Below are 25,600 nucleotides of genomic sequence, written 5' to 3'. Positions count from 1 at the left end.
CACTGTGGCTTGGATTGGGAGAGGGGTGTGTGTGGGGGGGGGACGGGTTGTCGTCGGGATTGGCAGTGCGGGATTGTGCTGCTCGTCTTAAACTGCGTGAGATTTGATCGAGGGAAGGAAGGGTTGAGTGCCACAAAGATAACAAAGAGATACACAGTTTAAGTTCAGACGAGAGTTTCAAAAGGTCCTACAGTATACGGCTAACATTTGAAGGATTATATTTCGGACGCGATGTCTGTCTGATGACAAAGAGCAACAGTTCAACTCACAGCTGTGAAAACACCAGGAATACTGAAATTGTTTGCCAAGATGTGTGTGGTGCCAGTGTGTACGACTAACTTGCAGGAACACATTGTCGATATGCTTTTGTGTCTTTGACCTTTCCAACAGCGTGTGCATGTGTGTGCGTGCGTATGTGTGTGTGTGAATATCTGATGTGAGGTTACCTTTTCTGACAGCTTGCAGGCCATTTCTCAGGGCTTGCAGAACAAACTTGAAGTATGCGAGTGTGTTTTGTGTGTGGATGCAGTCGTGTGTGTTTATCTGTAGGCTCTGCTGTGCCGGGGATACGGCAACAAGATTGTGTCCACGCTACCTTCGCTGTCTGAGCTGCTGTCAGAGTCGCTGCTGCCGGAATACACCCAGAGTCCTGGTAAAACGCCAACGCACACAGCTGCTGACGGCAGGTGTAGCGTGCCCTGACCGGAGTCGGCTGGAGCTGAGGGGGTCTTGGCTGTCGGGCTGGGGACTGTTTGTTTCTCTTCAGCCCTCCCTGCTCCATCCTCCTGTTCTGAACAGCAAACATACAATCAGATTCAGAGCTTCTGCATGCACGCGTCGTACCATCAGGCTCTTTTTGGTGCACTGTGTGCATGATAGTGTTCATACTGTTTATACACTTAAATCTTTAAGTTACTGCCATTTCAACTGTTCCTTTCTGAGGCATGTTATTTAATAGCTCTTTAATTGATGCACATTCATGTTTCATACAAGCTCTTGATTACGGTTTTTGATCCATGTTTTTTTCTACCCTTATATTTTTATCTATTTTAATTTTTTTGCACTGTGTGATTTTCTTCTGCTAGCCTGCTTTGCTGCTGTAACACTGTAAATTTCTCCGCTCGTGAGATGAATAAAGGATTATCTTATCTTTACAAAATGTTGTAAAATCTCATGAATGCATTTGCAAACCAGTGTAGTCTCTTAATTCAGTCCCCCTGGAAAATTGACCACAACATCATAGAACAGCCTCTTTTAGCTCATGATCACAACTTTACATAGGAGTCTTTTTCCTGGAACACTTCCTGCCAGCCTCCACGACTCATGAATATAAATATCAACACTGTTATGGTAGCGTCAGACTCCTCCACCGTGTCCACGTTGTCCTTTTTAATGGTAAACAGACGTGAGCCTGTATGTGGTTCTCTAGTGTTCTGACTACTTAGAGTGCTTTTACACCGCAGGTCACACATTCACACTGAGGAACAATAATGTTACCTGGGAACCCTCAACATCATTGACGAGTCAAAACTGAGCAACATAGAGAAGCTATCTTTAACCCGTGATGTGTTCTTCCTGATTTACACCGTTATCACACTTTGTACTGAGGGTCATCCATCCTCACTAAGACGTCCTTCTATCACAGGGCTGAAGCTGTGTGTTCATGTCGTTCTTTCAGCCACTGTTAAAGGGGTCAACATTAACTTCAGACACATGCTCCATCGTTCAGGCTGCAGCCCACCTTTGTGTCGGTCTCCGTTGCCCGTGGTTGTTGTGATTCCCACCTTCTGTTTCTTACTGCCGTCTGATGACTGGGAGGAGCTGCAGAGAGAAAGTCGAGATTTTTGCAGATTTAAAGCTCCAATCAAGGTTTAAATATCAACACAGGTTCAAATGTCGGAGTTTGATGAGATGGGGGTCGACTGTGGTTACAAACCCTCTGGATTATAAAGTTCCACACTTTGCCTCAGCTCCACAGAGGACTGTCACACGTTAAAGTTATAACCTGTCTGTAGCTTAGCTCCAGCACGTTTCACTCTCCAAGTCCAGTTTGTGAGACGAGTGCGAGGGCTCCGATCAATGCACCAGCACGCTTGAAAGGCGTGTGCTTTGGCACAGTCCAGTCCATATGTGAACAGCCTTTCATCATGGTTTTCTATTATTGCACCGTCATGTAGCCTACAAGAGGTAGCCGTGCTCAGCTGGAGAAGTGCGAGTACAGGCCGGCGGTTAAGAACAGTACAGGACAACTTTGCCTCGTGTGAGTGTGCCCTGAACATATGAGAACATTTTTTACTAAGTTTGACCTGGGAATAACTTCAACGTGAACTTCAAGACGTTAAAGCACAACTGCGTTTCATTTAACTCTCCTGATATAGCGTCGTTACCTGCTCATTGTAACTGCAGAAAAACAAAGAAAGCTGTGGACCAGATGGAGAACACTGTGGAGCACTGACAGACATGTTCCTCTGATGTTAGAGACACTGGACTGTGTGTGAGCAGGACACAGTTGTGAAGGACATGCATATGCGTACCTGCGTCTCTTGACAGCTCCAGCTAATAAATGAGCCTGAGACAGGAGGCTGGTCCTCTGCTCTGCCCCCGACTGTTTCACTGCAGCTTTCTTCTCGGGCTCTTTGCGGCTCTCAGTGGCTGCTTGCTTCACTACAGCGCTGTGAAGGCACGGCGTTAAGGTGAATAAAGCGAGGCTACTACAGTCAGCAGCAGTCCATGCCTGCTGTCGTCACTTTGAGACGGAGCGCTTGCATCTGTCGATCGGTGTGCTGGAAAGAGTGACACAGTTCTGTAAATCTAAGAAAAGCTCTGAGGGAGAGAGATGACACAGATACAGAACCCAAAAGAATGTCAGAAGATGGACGCAGCTCAGGAGACCTGAAACCGGGTCGAGACACAAACAGAGGAGGACGGGCCGAGAGACAAAGAGTCAAGACTAAAAAGTGGTGACGAGCAGCAGTCAGCACACACAAAGCGGGACGTGAGGGGAAAGAAGAGGGAAGAGTTTTTCACAACATTAATGTAGTCTGCACTTGTGTGCGCGTGTGTACTTTGTGCTCACAGCAAGGGCTTAAAATAATCACTGTAGTTACCAGCCTGTGATACAGTTTCCACGACAACCCATTCTCTTCTTTATCTGCAGACAAACCTGTCTGTCTGTCTGCAAGGACGAGAGACGGAGACGGAGAGGGAAGCATGAAAACTGACGGGGGGCCACGTGTGCTGTGGTTTGCATGACGCGTTCTTTAGGTTGATCCGAACTAAACGTCTGAACTCAGCTGCTTGCCGTGTGAAAGCAACATGAACAAGCCCTTCGCTGTAGTTCTTGACACCAGCGTAGTGAAAGCGTAGCATAAACAGCTAAACTTGCTTTTCTCCTGTATTTATTTAAAATTTGTAAAAACGATTCGTTATCATTACTGGATGTTTTTTAAGTCCTGGTTAAATTTAATATCTGTAACTAATGAGTGACCAAGTCACAATCCTCATTAATTAGGTGATGCTAGTTGTTTATTGCTCTTCACTTGTTGTTTGTAAACTGTGGCTTCATCATGTCATATTGATTACGTGCTGCTGCGCTCTTGAACAGGTCGACCTTAAGCCTACCTGCTTTAATAAAAACGATGCACAGTCAGTCTGCACATGTTAACATGCATGTCTTATCAATGACAATGATGAGAAATGTTTAGTTTTCTGCAATCCATCAAATATTTGTAATAACCATCAGATATTAAATATAATTAAAACCATTAAAACAAAGAAATCTCTGATCATTTACTGCTCTGTCTGCCTTTGACTTGACAAATAAAGGTTTTTGAATTGAATTGACTACAGAGCAGCTTCGCCTGCCTCTGCCAGTACACGTACAGCTGTTTGCATGCAAAGAACAGAGAGAGAAACAAAAACTACCTGAACATGCATCACTGTTTGTCTGAGGGGGAAAAAGGTGAGGTGAAGTTCCCACTAATCCTACCACAGTATCTGTGATCAATACAATGCTCCTGCATATTCTCTGTTTGGGGTTTCCTGTTAAATGATAATGACTTGTAAAAGAGGGCTGTGGATGGTTTATTGAAGTATTACATTGGACAGCGCTGACCGCTCCTGGATGAAAGCTCTCCAACGGATCTCGTCCCATTTTCAAGCCCAGCACAGCTCAGCAGACGGCTGTGAGCCCGGCTCTGCTGAAGATTTCTGCCTGTTAAAGGGAAGTTTTTTTCTTGCTACGCTATGATGGATTAAGCTGGGCTCTTGTAATATAGCCATAAGTAAGGTCTTTAAACCTGCTTTTGGAGTCTCGAGATAACACTTGCTATGAATTGACTCGATACAAATAAAGATTGATTGGTTGACTAGTCCAGCCCATGTGACACCCGGTGATATGAAGAGGAGCTGGGCATTAAATTAATTCAATCTATAAATTGTATTTTTAGAAAAATCAGGATGTTCCCTTTAGCACTCGGTCGCTCCCTTTGTTCACATCCTCCCTCCTTGTTTGCTCCCTACAGAGTGGCTGGGAGGCTCACAGTGTTTGCTGAAGTCACTGTAACTGAAACTGCATAGTGCACTTCTAATGACAAGTTTACAGCTTGACCTTTAACCCCTACAGACTAGTTCAGCTTACTTTATGATCCATCAAAGAGAGAGATCAGTTTGCTTTTCTTAAATGTAATTGAAACAAAAGCAAAAGTTGTTTTTGTAATTTTTTTTAGATTATTAATGTATTTTTATTTCAGAAAAAAAAAAAAAAAAAGATTGGTTAAAATTGATACTCGAGTTTGGCTTGAAAAAAAAAAAAAAAATCAGACATGAAATGTAACCTTATCGGCCAGCTCTATGAAGCTTTACCCTGATTTGTGTAACCCTGCTCTTTGAGAAACATCCTCCCTCAAGCAGCCACGTCAACAACACTGAACTCATTTGTTGGCCAGCAGTCCGTGTCGCTCAGGTCACATTTTCAAAGCAGACAGCAGAAGAGGAGCTGCACCACAAAACACTCAGAGTAATGCTGCTCTGTCCATGAGAGTGTGAAGGACTCTGGACGTCCAGAGTGGGCGGAGAGTATTTTGTTTCCACACAGCATACAGGGGGCGAGGTGTGTTCAGAAAAACAAAAGATGTCAACATCAGTCCCCTCCAGTTCTCAGGTGAGAAATAAACAACTGGGCCGACTTCTATGAAATCAGCTGACCACTCATTCACTCATTCATACAGTGATGGTGGGGCCGTACGGTTATTCATATACTCATTCTCACACGCAAACATGAATGGCACAGATGGCGGGCAAACACACAATCATCTACTTATATCTTCCTCCTGTGCCACAGACGAGCCGTGTATTTCTGCGTTGCTTCGTCTGCCTCTCAAAGCTTTTCAAACTGTTTCCATAAACAAACACGATGAAAAAGGATATTCTGTACTCTAACAGTTCCTGCTTCTCTTCATCCCTGCGTTGCTTCTCCACCAAACACTGTTGCCGGGAGACCTCGTCCAGGAAGCTGGACTCATCCTCGTCCAAGCCTCTCACCATGTTCCCTGTTACCATGGAAACAAACATGCTCTCAACACATGGCAGTAAGGTGATTGGATTTTTTTTTTTTCCAGATAAAAAAAAAACAACACTTTTTTTTCTTCACACAAAAGGGAGCTTACATAAATTCAAGCAGACCTTCATGCTTTAAAGGCTAAAACTCGTTCATGTTGCTTTCCAGCACTGACAGTTCTTTCCAGTGATTCTCTTCAAAGAATAAAGATACTGTAAAGAAACTAAATGTACAAAGATTGTAGAAAAAATAAAATAGAAAGCTAAATCATTAGGGACAGACTCTGTCACTACTGCTGATGACGTGTAGTATTAGAAGGAACAAAAAGCTTCTGTGTGCAACTCTTCAAATGAAACTAAGATGAAGAAAAAGTCAAATGTAGGAACGTTGTCAGAATGTGCAGTGGTCCATTTATTAAAGCTTCAGAGAATAACTCTTGGTTTGTGTCCATTTTGGCGCCCCCCTCTGGACAAACGCATGAGCTCATCCTAAAGAGAAAACGGTCAAACGGAGACAAACCATACAGGCCCCGGGTCCGCCTGTTAGTTCCGAGCTGATAGATACTCATGAAGCGTTTGTGCGCTGAGAAGAAAAGCTCTGCACGTCCCACCTGTCTCTATGACAACGGTCCATTTACAACGGCCGCTGTATTACCAGGTACTGCTCTGTTACTTTTTACTGTACGTTTCATTATTTCAGATTCTTTATTCCCTGGTCAGACAGCGAACACAGACGATACGATGCTTAGGACGCTAAAATACGGGGAATATCACACATCTGGAAAAGGGAGGACTTCATCAACGGAGCCTTTGCAACCCGAGCGCTCGGAGCAGCCACGGGAAAAAAGCGAAGCACTGCACATTTTCTCCTACGAACGCTCTCTACTCATCAAAAACTAATGAAAACAGGCGATGGCACTCACTGTACTTGTGTAAAAAACTGAGGACATTTTCTGTCTTATTGGATTTCAGTTGGTACAACTACTCTACAAGAGGTTACACTAATTTAACACTAATAAGGGACGCGGCTATAGAAGTATAATCACAGACACATGAAACACTGATGGAAAAGAGGAATAAGCTCATCTAAATCTGGGTAACAACATTCTGATGGTAAAAAACAAAGACCCACTGAATTTGAACTGCTCCTCATATTCCTCCTGTTTCTTGTCTTTCTGCTCCTGCAGTCGCTCAAAGAGGGAGCGCGGGTCATATTTCTCCTCTGGGGCCTCTGAGGAGTAAATACACAGATATATTAATGTATGAAGTGGCATGCATCTAAAGGATGTAGTATGCTTTAGATCCTTTTTCACGCCTTCTTACCTTCAGGATCGTCGGGTTTGCGGACTTTCTCCCATTCCTCCTGCCTCTTCTTCCTCTTCTCGTCAAGCTCAGTTTCGGACACAAACTTCCTGCTGAGATCGACACCCGCTGTCCCGCCCTCTGCCATTACAACTGACCTGTACACAAACAAACACAGGACACACTGTACTCCATGAGAATTACTCCTAAAATGTACACTTTTTTTCCCACTAAGCGGGAGACTCTGTTTCTGCTTGGTTCATAAAGACTACGAGAGGAGAAGTCACAGCAGAGGTTTTCTTCAGGGAAGCAACGCAGAGAAGTTAAGGATTCTGTTGATTTTATAGTTTTTCAATGAACTCCAACAAAAGAAAAAAAAAATCAATTTAATCCATATACAGTTTGCCTGTGCCCCTGAGAAAATCACTATTGACTTCAGGAAGAAGCTAGAAGCTTTGAGAATAAGGAAACCAATACCACCTGAGGAAACAATTCAATAACACATTTATTAAAGAAAGCATCTGATAATAGTTTAAACATGCAGTGCAGGCTCTGTATTGTATTAACAAGGGATGTAAACATTGACCGTAGAGTTGTGAAGAATCGATTCAAAGGTGTTAAGGTTCACATCGGTACTCAGAAACATGAAATCACAATAACGTGGTGAGCGGCTGTAGAGCAAGAACGAACGCACCACCGACTTTTAAATCGGAAAATTGACAGAAAATATAAGAGGTGAAGAAAACAGATGAGGTAAAAACTGTGTGCAAATATTGCAAGACGACCGGGAACTACACAAATAACACAACCAACATGATTCAGCATTTAATAAGGAGCTCTAATCACCTCTCCTTGTTTAGAGAAAAACATGTAAAGGTTAAACCACACAGACAAGCAGGTTAATGACAGAATCTGTTTCAGTCATTATTTGTCTTCAGTCTCATTTTGTAAAATAAATCGTTAGTCGTATCATAAATTCTTAAATCCCTAGTAAAATAAAAATGAAATTGGTTTCCCACAGATGCCCTGAGGAATAAATACATCAGTTTTCAAAGACAGGACCTGAAGACGTGTGTACCACTTTAATAAAGACTCTTAACATCTAACATATCATTAAACTAAAGAGTCATGATTTAAGTAGTGCTGTTATTTCAATATATTCTGTGTTCAAAGTTGGAAATGACTCGTTGATTTTTATTGTTAGTATTTTGGCGCCCTCTTGCGGTACGCTTGAATTCGTGCACCTGTTTCACATTCTCGGCAACTTTTAAGTATTTTTTCCCCCAACGAAACACAGCTCAGAAAGAAATTAAAGACAGATTTATGTGAGTAATAAAAATGTGTAGACTGGGTTTAATAAGAGTTAAAGCGTTAAAGCGTTTCGTCGGCCGAGCTGGCTAACACACCGTTATCTCAGTGAGGATAGATGCTAATGGTTACCTTTGTCAACAACGGGACAAACTCGGCTAACCAATAACATAACTGAACAGCTTGCTATTTTTGTTGGTCAGATCAAAGACTGTAATGTTATATCTGAAGCTGGTGTTGTGTGTCCTGCAACCCCGGCTAGCGTTAGCTTCATTAGCATTAGCAAGCCCAGATGACAGTGATCACACTTTGCTCTCAACGCAACATATCTGGATGTACCGCCGAGCACACTGCCGTTTCTGATTTAATGACTATTTATTAAACAAATTCTGTTTCTCTGCAACTTACCAAGCAAGGCTACTAAATATATCCCTGCTCCCACCGACAACCCGTCTGTGTCACACTGATAGTCGCTCGTCTCAATTTTCGAAGTGCGACTTTAGTTCCGCCCTGCTCTACGGTGGCTGGGAAGTGCCAACACAAAATGTCAAAGTTTTTCAGACTTTTACAAAATTTGAAACAAATTTAAGACTAAAGTGCAAAACAAAATAACAACCAACACCAAGGCATTTTAACTTGTTACATAATAAAGCGTTGCCTGAGATTACAACGCTGTCAGTGATGGACATCTTACACACAGCAGTCTTTGTAAAATATTTGAAAATCCAATGAGATATAGACTCTCCAGGTTAAGAAAAATGTCTGAGACACTGACTTTCTTCATAATTAATAAATCCAGTCCATCAAAATAAGGACATGATGTTGAGAAAGTTTTCAAGTTGTGCATAATCATGAACCTAGAAACAAATGTACTGGCCAATTGTCCGTTCAAACGATGGGAAACGTGTAAAGCACTAAAAGATTTTCATAGCTCATAAAAGGAAATGTTTTAAAAATACAAAGTTGGTCCTTTGGGGGGAAAACAACAGGAAATTATTTATTCACGTCTCGCTTGTGTCCCCATCTGAACTTACACCCCCCCCCCCCCCCCCATGCAGTCGGACTTTTTGCATCCACCGCGCATGGGATACGCGCGCGCGCACACTCTCTCTCTCTCTCTCTCTCTCACACACACACACACACACACACACACACACACACACACACACCTCTGTCTATAGAGTGATCATATGCACAGCTGGTATACAAAATCACAATTTTTTTTTAAAAAAGTAACAAAAATAAATGAATTGAAAATATCTGTTGGACTTTAAAGTTTGTTCTTTTCCATTGGAAATGTCATGTTTCTTCCTGCCGCTTTAAATACAAGTACTTCAAAATTGCATTTTGTTGCTGTATTTGAGTAAATGTATTTATTTACATTTTATCACATGTATATAAGTAAAGTATTAGCTATGTGATAAGGGAAACGACAGCATGTCAAAGCTTGTTCCTCTGAAAGGGTGTGAACTCTCTCCTGTTTAATTTTCCCCTTTGCTCCGTATCCAGGGAAGCAAAGTACAACACCAGAAGAGGCAGGGCTTAGGGCTGAGCTACTCTTTTAAAGCAAGTCCTCTTGTGTGCCTCTTGAGTTCAGTCCAGTCCATTCACCATTCACCATGTTTGCCACAGTCATTCTACTATGGATCTGCATTGTCTTCTTCATCCTTCAACTGAAATCCAGGAGACCCAAGAACTTTCCTCCTGGACCCCCTATCCTGCCCATAGTGGGAAACATTTTGCAAATGAGTTTAGACAACCCCCTGAAGGACTTTGAGAGGGTGAGTGAAACGTCCAATGTAAAAGCTGCATGTCATATGTCTGGAACTGTTATTGCATAGCTGTTTTTACTATTAAATGTGCTTTAAAGGCAGGGAAAATGTGGAATATATAACACCTTCACTGTAACAGATTAGAATTGAATTGAATAGAACAGATTATCTTTATTGTCACTGAACCAGGTACAAAGAAAATTGAGTATGCTCCTCGCCATCAACGCAACAATAAAGAACCAACTTTAAACTGGACTTTAAATCTGTAACATATAAAAACAGCAAAGTAGTAAATCAGAATAAAACAAGGGTTTTTTCTTGGTGTATTGGTGTGAAAGAACAAACAGGACTAAAATAACAAGTACTTAAATAAAAGAAAATATGAGAAGCATAAACAAACATTATCTTCACTCACATCTGCTGACCCTCAAACAGTTCTGGAGCAGTTCTCTTAAGTGGAGGTGTTTATACATCATTTAAACATTTACCAATATATAAAATAGAATTTCAAAAAAAAGTCAAGTGGAAAGAATAATGATAAAAAAAAACGTACAAAGGGAGCATGAACAAAAACAAAAGTAAAGTCCAGTGCAGAAGGACACAAAAGCTGTTAAATGCAAATGTGCCTTCAATCAGCTGTAAGATTAAATAAAAACATGTGTCAAAAGCCACTGGGATCTTGGCACGGTGTAATGGGAATCTGAAAACAAGGGTTACTCACAACACTGCGACCACTCATGTGCTTACATAACATGCTCTGTAGAGAATTGAATGCCTTGGATCTTGGACTGTGTCCAATCTTTGATGCAGAACATTTACTTTGGGCGTTTCCAACATGTCTCGGTATACGGTCTTAGTGAGCAGATAATGGAGAGATTTGGAAGACGTAAATCTGTAGTGTGGGTGAAAGGGTTTGTTTTGAGTTTCTCAATGAAACAGCAACCTCCCCTTAAAGAAACAATGTACTAGAGGACAAGTCAGGATAGGGATAAGAACTTTTGAACCCAAGCTATCAACCCGAGGGCTGTGGTAAGAGATGTAGCTGTGAAGAGAAGTGAAGACCTGTCACGATTTTGCAATCATAAACAAACATTATCTTCACTCACATCTGCTGACCCTCAAACAGTTCTGGAGCAGTTCTCTTAAGTGGAGGTGTTTATACATCATTTAAACATTGTTACAACAACCCTACGAACCCGCAGGGGAAAGGAAAGAAGCATTAAGATCCAGTAGTTCTTTTGGTAAAGCCATTAATAAACCAATAGTCTAAGTGAAAAAGAACCACCGCAACAAGATTGAGGAAAAATGAAATAAATAGAGAAAACAGGAATAGGACTCTAAACTAGATCTTAGTTCCAATCCAATCCAATCCAACTTTATTTAATTAAGCACTTTAAAACAACCACAGCTGACCAAAGTGCTGTACAACAAAACAAAAAGTTAAAAAAGGCATAATACACAGTACACAATAATTTAAAAGATATAAAAACATGACTCATGGTGTGCTGTAAAATAAGTAAAATACATAAATTAAATAAAATCATCATCTTACTCGGTGTCAAAGGCCAGGGAGAAGAGATGGGTTTTAAGACACGATTTAAAAACAGACAAAGAAGAGGCCTGTTTAAGGGGCTGAGGTAGTTCGTTCCATAGTTTAGGAGCCGCAACAGAAAAGGCATGGTCCCCTCTGAGCTTCCGTTTAGTTTTGGGCACCCTCAGGAGCAGCTGATCAGCTGACCTGAGGGTGCGGGTCGGTGTGTAAGAGTGTAGAAGCTCAGAGAGGTAGGGCGGGGAAAGACCATTGAGGGATTTAAAAACAAATAAAATAATTTCAGTTACTTAACTTTAGTTAGAAGTTATTTTACCGTCAACAAACAATGACATGGTAGTTAATAATATTTTCTTGTAATGCTATTATTTAAGTTATGGTAACAGTTTACTGATGCACACATTTTATACACTATATGAAGTGTTAATGATTACCAAATGATTTATAAACCTTTAAGAGCTAAAACATCTATACACATTTTTCTGGATGCTTATTGTAAAGTTGTGACTGATGTTTATAATACTTTATAAATGGCTAATAAACAAGGTGTAGAGCATCTTTAAACAATAGTAGTAACATTGTAAAGTTGGAACAAGGTATATTATATTCAGTTCCAACTCCAACCTAATAACCATCCAAATAATGTTAATGCTTCACAAAATATTTATTAACCGTAATATTTGGTCCATGTATCGTTGTGTTGTTTATAGATGTTTTATAAAGGATCTATAAAACACCTATCATTTCATTGTTTTTAACAGTAAAATAACAATTTACTAAAGTTAAATAATCAATTTACCTTGTATTGATGATGGTTATTGTAAAGTGTCACCCAGTTTTTATATGCAGTCAATTTAAGACCAGGCACAAAATGAGGCGATCTCAAACTCGAGCCACAGCTGAATGATGAGAATGAACCTCACAATGTGTCAGTATTCACACACACACACACACACACACACACACACACACACACACACACACACACACACACACACACACCTACACACACACACACACACACACACACACACACACACACACACACAGACACACTCCACAAGGGAAGTTAAACACAGACGGTGGCCATGGGGCAGTTTTATGAAATAAACTACCTGCTGATCTGAGTTCTGTATAAACTTTAAGTTCTTTTAAAAGTGGTCTGAAAAGTGGCTGCTAGTTTATCATTGTCTGTTTTGATTTAATTTGTTTTATTATTTCTAATGAGTTTGTATTGTGTTGGTTTATCTTTGTCTTCGGTAAAGCACATTGGGTTTATGTTTCTATGAAATGTGCTATACAAAAAAATGTAATTGAATTTAATAACGACACATATTAAGAAATAATTAATGGACAAATGGTATCAATTATTTTGCTCTCCAACAACTGCTTTTCATGGTGATTTGTTTTCAGATGCTTGATAATCCATTTTGTCCTCACATCCGTTTACTTTGTTTGTTTTTTAGCAAAGCTCAGTCAAACTGATAGTTATCTCTCCTCATCGGATTTATTGACGAAAGCATCTGCTTTGCTGTATCTGTTTTAGCCATTCTTGAGTGAAAATATTGCCTTAACTGGACAAAGTAGGCAAATTAGTTATCTGCTTTGATTTCAGTGAATTGCTCTTTAAAGACAAATATCCATCCAAAGTTTGTCACATGCATACATGTTTCAAACACTAACGGTATAATCTTGTTCTCTCCCAGCTGAGGAAGTCTTATGGCAATGTCTACAGTCTGTACTTGGGTTTAAAACCTGCTGTGATCATCAATGGGATGGAGGCCATGAGGGCGGCTATGGTGACCAAAGCCAATGATTTTGCTGGACGACCCCAAGATCTGTTAGTCAATGAAACTACCCAGAGGAAAGGTAAAGCAGACCTGATATGTCACTGAGTAGGGAACATGTTTTCATACATGATTTATTTTCTACTATCAGTCATTTGAAATACATATAAATAAACGTTTGTCTTTGAATACATTAGGATGGGAAGGTTGCCTGTATAGATAATCTACAATAAAAGGTGCAGTTAAACATTTTTTTACCAGCACTTTTAAAGGAAAGAAACCATCTCCTGGGGTCAAAATTAAGAACAGTTATGTATATATATATATATATATATATATATATATATATATATATATATATATATATATATATATATATATAGTGTTTTGTTCTGGTCAAGTGCAGAAACTCATAATCACCCAATATAAATCCTTTGTCATCCTCATGTTCATGTTTAAGTCCATGTTTATGGTCACTGCATCTTTGAACACGATGAAGAAAAAATGGCCATTTAAACGCATATCAAATGGTGCTAGGTAAAATAAAAACATCAAACAGAAGAAGCTGAACACTAGCTCAAAAAGTTGCAGACTGGTGCCAAGATAAAAAGGAGGTAGTAGATCCTGCAGCCCTGCTTCACCATGCACTGAATGCAAGATTAGCAGTTTGATGTGAGACAAGCACCATTAAGAGCTTCATCCAGATATTGAAAAAAGCAGTTTCTTCCTTACTCATTACTGTGTCTAGAGTTATTTTCAATTATTAAGATCCACTGAAAATCTTCAGAACCTGAATGATTAGACAGGCTGGAGATGAGCTTTTGAAATGGAAAGTAGGAATCACATTGCATTTGTGATATTTTGGCCTGTAAGCTCATTGTGTCACTACGACTATTGTAGGAGTGATTCTGGCAGATTACGGTCCCAGCTGGAAGGAGCATCGTCGCTTTGCTCTGATGACTCTGAGAAACTTTGGTATGGGGAAGAATTCAATGGAAGACAGAATCCATGGAGAGCTACAGTACATCATAAGGCAACTGGAAACCAGTATTGGTATGTGTCCTATGGGTCCACACAGTTCACCATGTTCACAGAAAACTCACAAAGTTTTCATACCACACTGGCAAACCAGGATGAGATGTAAACTTTTATTATATTTTATGATACAAAAATTGCATGAATGTGTCAGAAATCTATGACCTACTGTGTTTGATTTATTTCCCCTGCTGACCACTGCTAACTAAGGGCCAGATTTACTACGATCTCAATTAAAGAGTACTAAATTGCATGTTCACCGCAAAAGTTTGCACGTTTGGCTTGTGGGCGTTTTGCGGGTGATTTACTAAGAACGTTTGCGTGAATGACGTCAGGTGCAAACCTTGTGGAGGCGGTAGTATTTCTGTCAGGCTTTGTTCTACTGGTTTACGTCACAGAGAATTTGGACGGAAAGCTGTACGACTGCAAGCGCAAAATAGGTATTAGTTAGAGGCAAATGAACGTCCAGTATTTTCAAGTAATAGCAGATAAATCTGAATATAACAAAAGGAAAAAGTGGCCTATGAGAAAACTTCGGTGTTAAACACGATCCTCTGTGTGCCACTCGTGCCATCGTTGCGCACCAGAAGCTGGTCAGCGCTGTGTCTGGCAACCGGTGCTGAAGTTGGGGGTACAAGCATGGTGAGACCCCCATTCAAGCGTCCCACAGCGCAGCAGCAGGGGAGGGGGCTGTAGAGTGAAGAGACGACGCGCGCTCTGGAGAAGCGCTCCGGAGCGCACCAGTGACGCGTAACCCGAGAAAAGGAAATGCTGAGTTTAAAATGTAATGTTGGCGAGAAGAGGGAAATAGGAAGACATAAGTTTCAATGTTGAAATTCTTTAGAATGCAGACGCTGTGAATGTTTAGTTATAGTTTAATCATGGCGTTTCTTTTAAACTATTATTGAAGCAAGATACAAAAAAATGCATACCATTTATTTTTCTGTCATTTAAACATGTTAACACGTCTTTTATTGTGCCTATGTCTCCTCCTAACTGCAGCCTGCAGTGCATAAAACACTGGGGCTCTTGGATTAGCACGTTCTTTTCAAAGGTGTTAAATTCAGACACCGTCACAACCACCGCAATTTTTGCCTGGCTTGGTAAATCACAATGTGTGTACTAACTTAACTTATTTACATTTTCTCCTCCCAGTATTTTGCACGCTGAGGCAGGAACGCCTCGTTTTGCATATTCATTAAGGCAAACGTACTAAATGAACAGTACGAGTTGTTTTGATCATATGAAAGACGCAATCCTCACTGCACGCTGTTAGTAGATCAGATAGCACATTTTTTGCTGGTGGTATCAAGTTTGTACACGTTTTAATACACACAAACGTTTAGTAAATCTGGCCCTAAGTGCGTTTGTCCTGTTAGGTTAAGACCATGAAACTGTTGTATTCTTTGACATTGCTTGGCTAAACTTTTCTCTATGCTTCATCTTTTACAGACAAACCCTTCAGTCCCCAACTCATGTTTCATAACGCAGCCTCCAACATCATCTGCCAGGTTCTGTTTGGTACACGCTTCGAGTATGATGACAATTTCATCAAAGTGATTGTTGCCTGCTTCACTGAGAATGCCAAGATTGCCAACGGACCATGGGCTATGGTGAGTTAAAGTGTAGTTATGAAGATTTTCTTAATCACCTTTTCTTACTCAAAAGAGCAACATGTAACTCAGACACCTTATGTTTATAATGGGTACTGCAGTTCAAATTATGAACATTGTAGAGAGCTGTTTCCCTCCGCCCCGCACTCCCTAAAGTTGATGTTGGGTGTGTAGTTTCTCAAGTCCTTGACGATGATGTGTAGATGATGAAGAAATATCCGCTGACACTGACTTGCTTGTAATGTAAGAAATGTATTTACAAAGTCAAGAAACAGCATCATTCTAGGTTAGCCATGATACCTGGGAGAGTCACCAGCCAAATGTGATCCCTCTCGAACAAAGAAAGACTTTAGTATTTATACAACATTGGTCAAAGCAACAAAAAACCATCCAAGTCCTTATTTGGACTTAAGACAACAAATGTTACCCTCCTTAGGCTTACTCTGAATTTATGGCCTTAAGATTTACAATTCCATGCAGGGTTGACTTTTATTATCTCTTCCTAAGGGTCAACACCTGTTTACTCCTGTTTAGACCCAAATGTTATCCTACTCAGTCTTAAGGAAACGACCCCTAATAAACCACTTCATGCTTGTTGATGTTAAACCAAGCTCTTCTTGAGACCACTAATTGTTTTAACATAAGTTCACATTTTAGCAGCACACTTACAAATCACATTCAAACTGTTCATATCACATTGTGTTGCATGTATAATACCCTTCAGGTGTCTTAAATCAGCTTACCTTCTCTGGTCGAAACAAATCGACATACTGGCTGCTGCTTTGTTTTCAGAGAAGCCATCACTTCAACATAGCATGTTTCCTTAATGTCTGATGATATATTATAGTAATTGTATCATTTAATTCAGTAGATATCTTACATACTGCCTTGACGCCTGAATTTGTTTCATGTGTTTCTGCTTGCAAGTCAATGCTAAATTAAGTTGAGAACGTTTATTTAAAAACAGCACATAAATAGATATTACATAAAAATAGCACATACATAGCACATCAAACACTCTCTGACTGGTCCTATGAAAATCTAATGCTTGCAAAAGTTTCATAGGTATGTATTGAAAGTGCATCAACCGGCAGTGGAGGAATACAGATGCTATTTTGGCTGTAACGGTTTGGCTGAGCGGAAACGGTTTGATGCAAATTCGCAACAATAGGCATCAAGGGGTTAAGTTTATTTTGGCCTTAAAATCTCATGCAATCCTTCCCGGTTAGCATAAAACCAGTGGTGTTGTCCAGGGCATACACAGGGACACATCATCTGTCTCATTATCGCACACCATTATGGTTTAGCTGTTTTCAGAGTTGAGTTTATCTGTTACTTTGTTTGATGTTGGATTTTTTTATTTTTATTTTGTGGTGGCTGTGACTCACGAGGTAGAATCGTTGTCACTCAACCAAAAGGTTTAGGGTTAGATTCCCAGCTCTTACAACTAAATGTCCACTGTGTCCTCCAAAGATCCTTAACCCCAAGTTTATCCTGTCCGTGCTGTATGAATGTATATGAATGGGATTAGTTAATATTGATGGACACATACAGTAGCAGCCTCTACTATCAGTGTGTAAATGGATGGGTGTGACCTGCAGTGTAAAAGTGCTTTGAGTAGTCAGAACACGAGAAAAGTGCAGTACAAGCTCAAGTTTATTTACCATTTGTAAATAATTCATGCCCGGTATTTGATACAAATGAACTAATATATCAACCCCTTTTCGTTTTCACAGCTGTATGACTCCTTTCCCTTGATCCGTGGCCTGCCGCTGCCCTTCAACAAGGCCTTTAAGAATGTTGAGGTATGTGAATTACCCCTAAGGAGTTATTATAAGGACAATTGTGGAAAAAAAGCTGACAAGAGAGCAAAACAAATACATTGAAAACACTCTGTGTATAGAAAATAAATTCAATTGATGAATGCTCATTTTGTTTGTAGATTTGTCAAAAACTTTCAAAAGATTTGATGTCGGAGCACAAGAAGACCAGAGTCCCTGGAGAGCCACGAGACTTTGTTGACTGTTATCTGGATGAACTTGAAAAGGTTTGTTTGGCACTTTACATATTGATATTTTTGCCCCTTTGTTGTGAAGCTCTGTGTGTTTACACGCCATGGTCTCATACTCTGCAAGTAAAGTAATGTGACTCAACACACCGGGACACCAATATTAGGCTATTATGATGGCAGAACTTACACCACTGTTAGAGAACTGCTCTGTGTGAAGGGTTTGTGAAGGGGGTTGTAAAAGGGGCGGCAGGTAATATTTGTCTGTTGAGTGTTTATTTAAACGATGTGACCCTGTACTGGCTCTGTAAATAAGAAACAGACAAAGTTTCACTGAACTCGCCACACAAGGTCACTCCAGCCAGTCAGCATCATGTTAGCATCAGTGCCTTGCACTCCGACCTCTGCCTTTGCCAGCAACTCTTGTATCATTGGCGCTCCCTTTAGTGGGGCAGGGGCCCCAAGTTGGGAAACAATAATTTACAGGATATTAGCTGGTGATGCTCACTAACTGTTGAGCACTACAGCTGAATTCCTCATCATCTTCTTGTTGAACTATTTCTTCTGTTGATTTTAGTGAGTGAATAGCTGTGATTATATAAGGCTTGCTCTCAGCTTATGTAACCACTGTTGTAATCTTGGGAAGTCAGCTTTAAAAGCTTATCAAATGTTATTTAGACTTATAAAGTAGAGAAATTGATGTCATTCAGCCAAACCTCTAGCAAGTCTTTTTTTTTTTTTAGCAGATTCATTTATTGACTTCTGCAATGTCGGTGCAGCTACATACAAGTAGCATGTCTGCAAGAGTACATGTGTAATTGTGCATATGTGCTCAGTTTTGTGTACAGTTTATTACCCCTATATAATTTGTATTTTGTGCTTTAAGTAAAGAAAAGTTGCATATAATAACCTAAAACAATGATTCTGTCTTTAGAGGGGCGAGGATCCTTCTACATTTTCAGAAGAACAGTTGCGTATGTACGCTCTAGATCTTCACTTTGCTGGGACTGACACAACCTCCAACACCCTACTTACTGGTTTCCTCTACCTTTCAACGTATCCACACATACAAGGTAGGTGAATGTGTTTTCTTCGCTTTTCTGGCGCTTCCCAGGAATAGACAAATGAGTTCAAAAATTGCACGGTCTGTCCCGATGTCATAGTGTTGCTAAATCCCTTAGTTTGCTTGTATAACACTGATTGACTGAGTCTTTATGATGCCAAAGTTCATATTAACGCACTCAATGTTTGCTGATATATATTAACATTACATCTATATTGCATCTATATTACAGTTCTGACTATATCTACAGTCTACTGAACAATTGCAGTTAATACTTTGATCAATATGCATAATTCCTATGTAGAGTGTTACGACCGGCTCTCAAGCCACAACAAAAAGAGGGAGATGCGCACGCACTGATCCCATATTTTAACAAAAATGATTTATTTTAAAGTAAACATATGAAGTGTGAATATCAGTATCAGTAGTGTCTGCAAGTGTGTGGGTGCTATGATCAATGTATGGTGGGTGTTGTAGGTGCGACAAAGAGTTAATCAGGCTGTAATCTGCATCAGGCTGCAAACGAGGAGCCGCAGGTCCGCTGAGGTGGCAGGGCAGAAGAGAAGAGAGAGAGGAGCTCATGTAGGCGGGCCTATTTATCCGCTGGATGCACACCAGGTTGATGTTATTAGTGATCAAGCACCAATCAGTCCTGCAACAAAAGCAACAACCAGTACCCAGAAAACCACAGGCCCCAGGGCCGCAACAGAGTAAAGTTCACAATGCACCAACAACTCTGTGTGAGACCAACATTAGGCTCCCACACTCACCCAAAAAAATACATATATATTTATTAACCGTCAAACATGAGTACCAGGTCAGATGACAACCGAACCCACTGATATGAGTAAATAGGGGCTGTTCAGTGCACACTGAGAAGATAACCAAGGAATCCTGCAGCAGAAGAAAGATTTTATGATTAAATGAAGTTCTTTTGTTGTACCCTGCGTTGAATTTTAACTTGTGTGTGTCCAGTGGCACCATGTAAGGAGAAATGTTGCTGGCCAAGCAAAAAAAGTGCTGTACAGGAAAATTGATTAAAATGTGACAGGGTATCTCAGGGTTTCTCCTTTTTGCAAACAACTAAAAAATTCAAACAACACAAGTAACATTTATGTTTTTAAATGTCTAGAATAGAGGAAAAGACAAAAAATAAAAAACAAATCAGGAGAAACCACTCCTAAACACCCACAGCAATTTCCTATGATAACAGTGATGATGGTTATTGAGCAGAGATACTGCATCAAAATGAAGTTAGACAACCAAAGCAAACTAACAAAAGTCCATGAATGAACTAAATGACTTTGAATTTTTTGTACGTAAATCATCAGAAGATACAGTACATAAGAGAAACAATAAAAACAACTTATTTCTTTTGGATAATTCGTATTTCCATCAAAGTGAGGATGGCATATGTCATGATCTCCTTTGTGTTTCTCAGAGCGCTGTCAGCAGGAGATAGACTCCGTACTGGATGGGAAGGATCGGGCCAGTTTTGACGACAGACACAACATGCCGTTCATGCAGGTAAGTTTCACTTCCTGTGGTCACAGAGGCCTGAGTGGTACATGTGATAAAGACAGTCCCCTACAGTCTAAATGAACTATCTGTGCTGTGATTGGTCAAAATGTAACGTGAATCAAGCACTAGAGGAGGTTTGTGACCCTGTAGAAAAAACAGCCCTCTTAGAACGCACGAGAATAAAAATGGCAGAGCTAAAGCAAAAGTGTTGCTCTAGGTGGGAGGTGGAGTCCATGGGTTTTTTTTTTTTTTGTACCACAATCAAACTTGTGATGTCACAAGTGGAGAATGTTTTAGAACTGAGCATTTTTCTCTGTGTTGTCAGAACAAAATGCTCAAAAACACTGTCAAAGTGGATTTTTCATATGTCCTCTTTATTGAATAAACCTGTTACACAGTATTCAGTGGTACAGGAGACTTATCAAAATCAGTGCTCTAAAACAACATTCAATCTCCATCAACTGTTTTTCAGCATCTCCAACATTGGAGTTTCAATATTAATGATATTTTCAGAACCTGTAAAAATCTACATTGTTCCTCTTCTGCTCAATGTGTTTAACTTTGTCCTGTCATCCAGGCTGTGATCCATGAAGTGCAGAGGGTAGCCAACACTGTTCCCCTGAGCGTCTTCCACTGCACAACCAAAGACACAGAGCTCATGGGATATTCCCTCCCCAAGGTTGGAAACAACTGGTTTCACTTTTTATTCAATTGGGATTTGTTTAATTTTAATGGAGTGTACAGTTTAGTGTCTCCAAGTCTAAGTTAGAGATTTTACCATTGAATCCTTGTAATATTTGTACCACAGGATCACAGCAAGTGCACAGATATTACACTATCTCTGGCAGTTTTAGTGAATCTGAACCTCCTCCATTTATTTTTCCCTTTCTTCATTTGCTCTTATTTCTCCTTAGGGAACGCTGGTCATCCCTAACCTGGGTTCAGTGCTGAATGAGGAGGGACAATGGAAATTCCCGAATGAATTCAATCCTGAAAACTTCCTCAACAACCAGGGAGAGTTTTACAAACCAGAGGCTTTCATGCCCTTCTCTGCAGGTATGTGAGCATGAAAAATAACCCACAGTTCAGCAGTCCCTCCAGGATTTCGCAGACTTTTTGGGGGATTGTTGCAGCCTAAAATGCCTGATTTCATGGCAGCTTTTCCCAAAAAATTGCAATACATGTTGCGATGTTTTTAGCTTTTTTTTCACAATTAAATTGCAGCAGGAAGAAAAAATCGCAAAATAGTTGTGAATTTTTTTTACGTCAACTATTTTCTTGCTCACACTTTGATGTGATTAGGTGATATTTTAACCTGAGCAGAGCGATCTACTTTGTGAAGCATATTCCTCTGCCTCACTCAGTGACTTCTCCCTCTCACATACGCACGCACGCACGCACACACACACACACACAGTCCTTTTTGTGTGGCTGCGCCGAGCTCTTTCCTCTTTTCAGAAAGGCGCTGTTGACTTCACGTTTGCTCTTTTCAGTATGTCTGTTATTCCCTGTATTTTATATCTTCCTAGAGATCGTATCTTGTACCCAGATCGTCTTTGCTCCGTGTCTGCTGAGTTAACAATGATCTCAAATATTAAACATGCAGTAAAAAGTAACGGAGCAGTGTCAGCTACAGGACAGACCTGCAGCGCTTTTCTTTTCAGCACATAAACGCTTCATGCACACTCTCCTGAGTGTAGATAAGCAAGGAAGTGAGTTTGGTCAGTGGTCACTAAACTTTGGTGACGTATAGCTCGTTGTTTTCACAGGGGATTACTCTGATTGGTGAAAGTTGCGGGGAAAATTATTTTGATTGTTCAAATTTGCAGAAAAGTTACGGTGATTGGACAAAATTGCAAGGTCGCCCAGAAATCACAGGGATTGGTTGAATTTGTGTGAATCGCAATATCGCGACTTCCTGGAGGGACTGGTTCAGGCTTGTTGAGACGAGACACAGTCAGAATGGATTTCATCACACTGTTGCTGTAATCTTTTTTCAATCACCTCAGGTCCAAGGATGTGTCTCGGAGAGAGTCTGGCTCGCATGGAGCTCTTCCTCATTCTGGTGACACTGCTGAGGAAGTTTAAGTTCAGCTGGCCTGAGGATGCAGGAGAGCCAGACTACGCTCCAGTCTACGGTGTCACCCTGACCCCCAAACCCTACAACATGATAGTCACACTCAGGGAAAGCCAGTAAGGCAGACAGCCATTAAAGAGAAAATTCAGACTTTTTCTCTATGTTCAGAAGATACAACCGGTACTGATCTTATTTGTAAGGCTGGCTAGAGTTATGTACTGCTCTACACATGACATGCAGAAGACATAATAAAGCCTCTTCAAGTTTAAAAAAAAAAGTGTGCAAATGAACACGATATTTTTGATTATTTCCAGTATTTCATAAATCCTCTTCAAGGGCAATTTTATAGAAACAGGACCAACTTTTGATCGACATGATTCTCCTCAGGCATGGGGACAGTGTGCAGAGCTTTTTTTCTGTAGTTAGTACATTTCTTGTGGATGTCTTCATTTTGCCTGGATGTGCTTTCACTAGTTTTCACTATGTTCACTACTTCAGCTTAAAACAAAGTGCCAAAAGGCTAGGGCTGTCCAATATCAAGGTGAAGTGCTGAAAATAGTCAAAAGAGAGTGTACTCTTCAACTGATAAGTGACTTACAGTATGTGTAGGACTTTTACATGTAGTTTTAGGCCTGTGTTATGAGCCTGTCTGCTGTTTGTTTAGCTTAGTTTCTATGACAGTACCGAACTTTGACCCTTCTGACTGTTGTCTACCATGAGATGAGATGAGATGAGATTCAACTTTATTGTCATTACACATATACAAGTATTGTGTAACGAAATGAAGTTTGGCATCTCACCAGAAGAGCAAATAAGCAGAAAGTGCAAGAGTTCGTTCTATGTACAGTGATTACAAAATTTACAGATGTAGTTAAAGAAAAAGTGAATTATTAGGTATATATGGCTGGATGGATTATTGGGATGCTATAAATATAAATAAATGCTATAAATATAAGTGTATACAGAGGATTAAATATACAGATGAAGGTGCAGAGAAAATGAATATACTAGTGTACAGGTAATATACAGAATATGTACATATTATACAGATCAATAACTTACAGTGGTGATATGGACATACTATAATACAATAATGTGTGTGTGACCAGGAGGAGTGGTGGGGGGATGATGTATGTGAGGTGATGTGCAGGGGAAAGGGGGGGGGGGGGGGGGGGTCAGGAGGGGGCGGAGTTCGAGAGAGAAACAGAGTTCAGAGTTCGGGGGGTAGAGTTCAGTAGGGAGACAGGTCTGGGGAAAAAGCTGTTCCTCAGTCTGCTGGTTCTGGTCCGGAGGCTTCTGAAGCACCTACCGGAGGGCAGGAGGGTAAACAGTCTGTGGGCAGGGTGGGAGGAGTCTTTAAGGATGCCGTGAGCTCGCCGCAGACAGTGTTTCCTCTGGACATCCTCAATGGCAGGAAGTGGACACCTTGTGATGCGCTGGGCTGTCACAAGCTGTCCACTTCCTACCATACATTCCCTGTTAATAATGTCTACATATAACCAAGCTTAAAGGAGATCTGAAATATCCCTTTTCAAACCTCACAAAACTCTTAAGGATGAAACCCAGAAGGGCTTGTTGTGTTTCTATTCATGGAAAGTTAGAAAACCTGTCGAGTCAAAGATACCTTTAATCTGATCTAATCTTACACTCCCCCGAGCAAAGGGCACATGGTCTGCAGCTTGTCCAAGACTTATGTCAACATCTTATCTGTTTAGGTCTAACTACTATACATTCATCTGAACACCATAACACATTCCAGAAACCTAGCCAACTATGCTGTCTTTCTGGTTCCCACCTCCTTGTCAGGAGATTCAAAAAAAATAAAAATGCCTTGACCTATACCTCACCCTAAAAAGAGCAAAAGGTTTTGTTTTATGTGAGTGTAGGAGGTCATGCAACTTTTCAATGTCTATTCAGCGTTTGGCAACTTTTTCAATTTGAACCAACAACATGGAAAAGGCTCTCTCACCAAAACAATCATAAAAAAGACTAAAGCAACAGAACAAAATCAACGAAGTCTCCTCAGATACCTCAAACAAAAACATGACGTGCAGTTGGGTGAACGATGACAACAACATTTTGAAGATTCGGGTACGATCTTTATCTAAAGATCAATAAAGTATCTATCTATCTATCTATCTATCTATCTCTTTCCTTGTCCTTTTAATTGAATTCCATTTTAGTGTGAGCGACACAGGAAAAAAAAAAGACATCACAGACCAACAACACTGACCCTAAGACTAATGCTACCTTACTAAGCCTCTAAAAAAACAAGCTCTCTGGAGCATATTTTTAGTTAAGCTTTAAGGACACACTTTAAGTGTGGATGCGGACCCTGCTGACCTTTTAAATCAGAGGCAGTTATGGGGACATTGGATGGTCTAAAACAACAACCTCAGAATTTAAACAGGGATACTTATGCTGTAGAGTAGCTGCTTATGATTCAGTATGAATATAATGATGCACTGTTTGATATACATATGTTTATAATGATCATTCTGGAAGGTTGAATCAGAAGAGCAGCCCTCAAAGGGATTTCCCTTTCCCCCAAGTCAGGTGCGGTTCTTTTTTTCTCTCTGGGTTTTTTCAGGGTCCTGATATTCGTCATGACAATGTGATGCTGATGTGCCAAAAGATCCAGTATTTCCTTATACGTGAAACCTAGACTCAAGTGTAACGTCACAGGATGCTCCATGTTCCTCATGTCGTACAGGCTCTGCTCTTCTGATATAGCTATTGACGAAACTAATGACTTTATTCTTGAAATCCTTTTATGTACTTACTACATACTTACACTGATATAATTCAGTATGTATGCCAACCACTATGTTGTGTATTCAATGTAAATCATTTATTCAAGGACGTGTGATGGAATTTATTGGATTTTGTGGGGGGATTATGATGAACTTGTATTTTTTTTCAAAGTTTGATGTAACATTCCTTATCATTGAGTCAATATTAATTAAATGAGTTTAACAATATCTGTAGTCTTTTATTGCGTCTCATACT

General features: G+C 40.3%; 2 protein-coding genes across 2 annotated transcripts; one reads left to right on the top strand and one right to left on the bottom strand.

The window, feature by feature from the left end:
- Positions 1 to 98: 98 nt before the first annotated feature.
- On the bottom strand, positions 99 to 8,691 carry psme3ip1 (proteasome activator subunit 3 interacting protein 1). The gene is made up of 7 exons (XM_079345798.1): positions 8,575 to 8,691; positions 6,880 to 7,016; positions 6,689 to 6,787; positions 5,426 to 5,549; positions 2,535 to 2,672; positions 1,742 to 1,821; positions 99 to 790 (listed from the first exon to the last, which is right to left on the bottom strand). The coding sequence occupies exons 2-7, from the start codon at positions 7,004 to 7,006 to the stop codon at positions 540 to 542; spliced, it is 819 nt and encodes a 272-aa protein (XP_079201924.1). The 5' UTR covers positions 7,007 to 7,016; positions 8,575 to 8,691; the 3' UTR covers positions 99 to 539.
- Positions 8,692 to 9,719: 1,028 nt separating this feature from the next.
- LOC306825087 (cytochrome P450 2J6-like) lies at positions 9,720 to 22,868 on the top strand. The gene is made up of 11 exons (XM_079345602.1): positions 9,720 to 9,947; positions 13,194 to 13,356; positions 14,175 to 14,327; positions 15,762 to 15,922; positions 17,659 to 17,727; positions 17,865 to 17,969; positions 18,865 to 19,003; positions 20,435 to 20,520; positions 21,092 to 21,193; positions 21,429 to 21,570; positions 22,524 to 22,868. Exons 1-11 carry the CDS (start codon positions 9,786 to 9,788, stop codon positions 22,709 to 22,711), a joined length of 1,470 nt encoding a protein of 489 aa, XP_079201728.1. The 5' UTR covers positions 9,720 to 9,785; the 3' UTR covers positions 22,712 to 22,868.
- Positions 22,869 to 25,600: the final 2,732 nt, after the last annotated feature.

This window comes from Symphodus melops, assembly GCF_947650265.1.
Source record: "Symphodus melops genome assembly, chromosome: 6".
Lineage (NCBI taxonomy): Eukaryota > Metazoa > Chordata > Actinopteri > Labriformes > Labridae > Symphodus > Symphodus melops.
The sequence above is the reverse complement of the archived record's forward strand: the minus strand, read 5'-3'. Positions and strand labels throughout refer to the sequence as shown.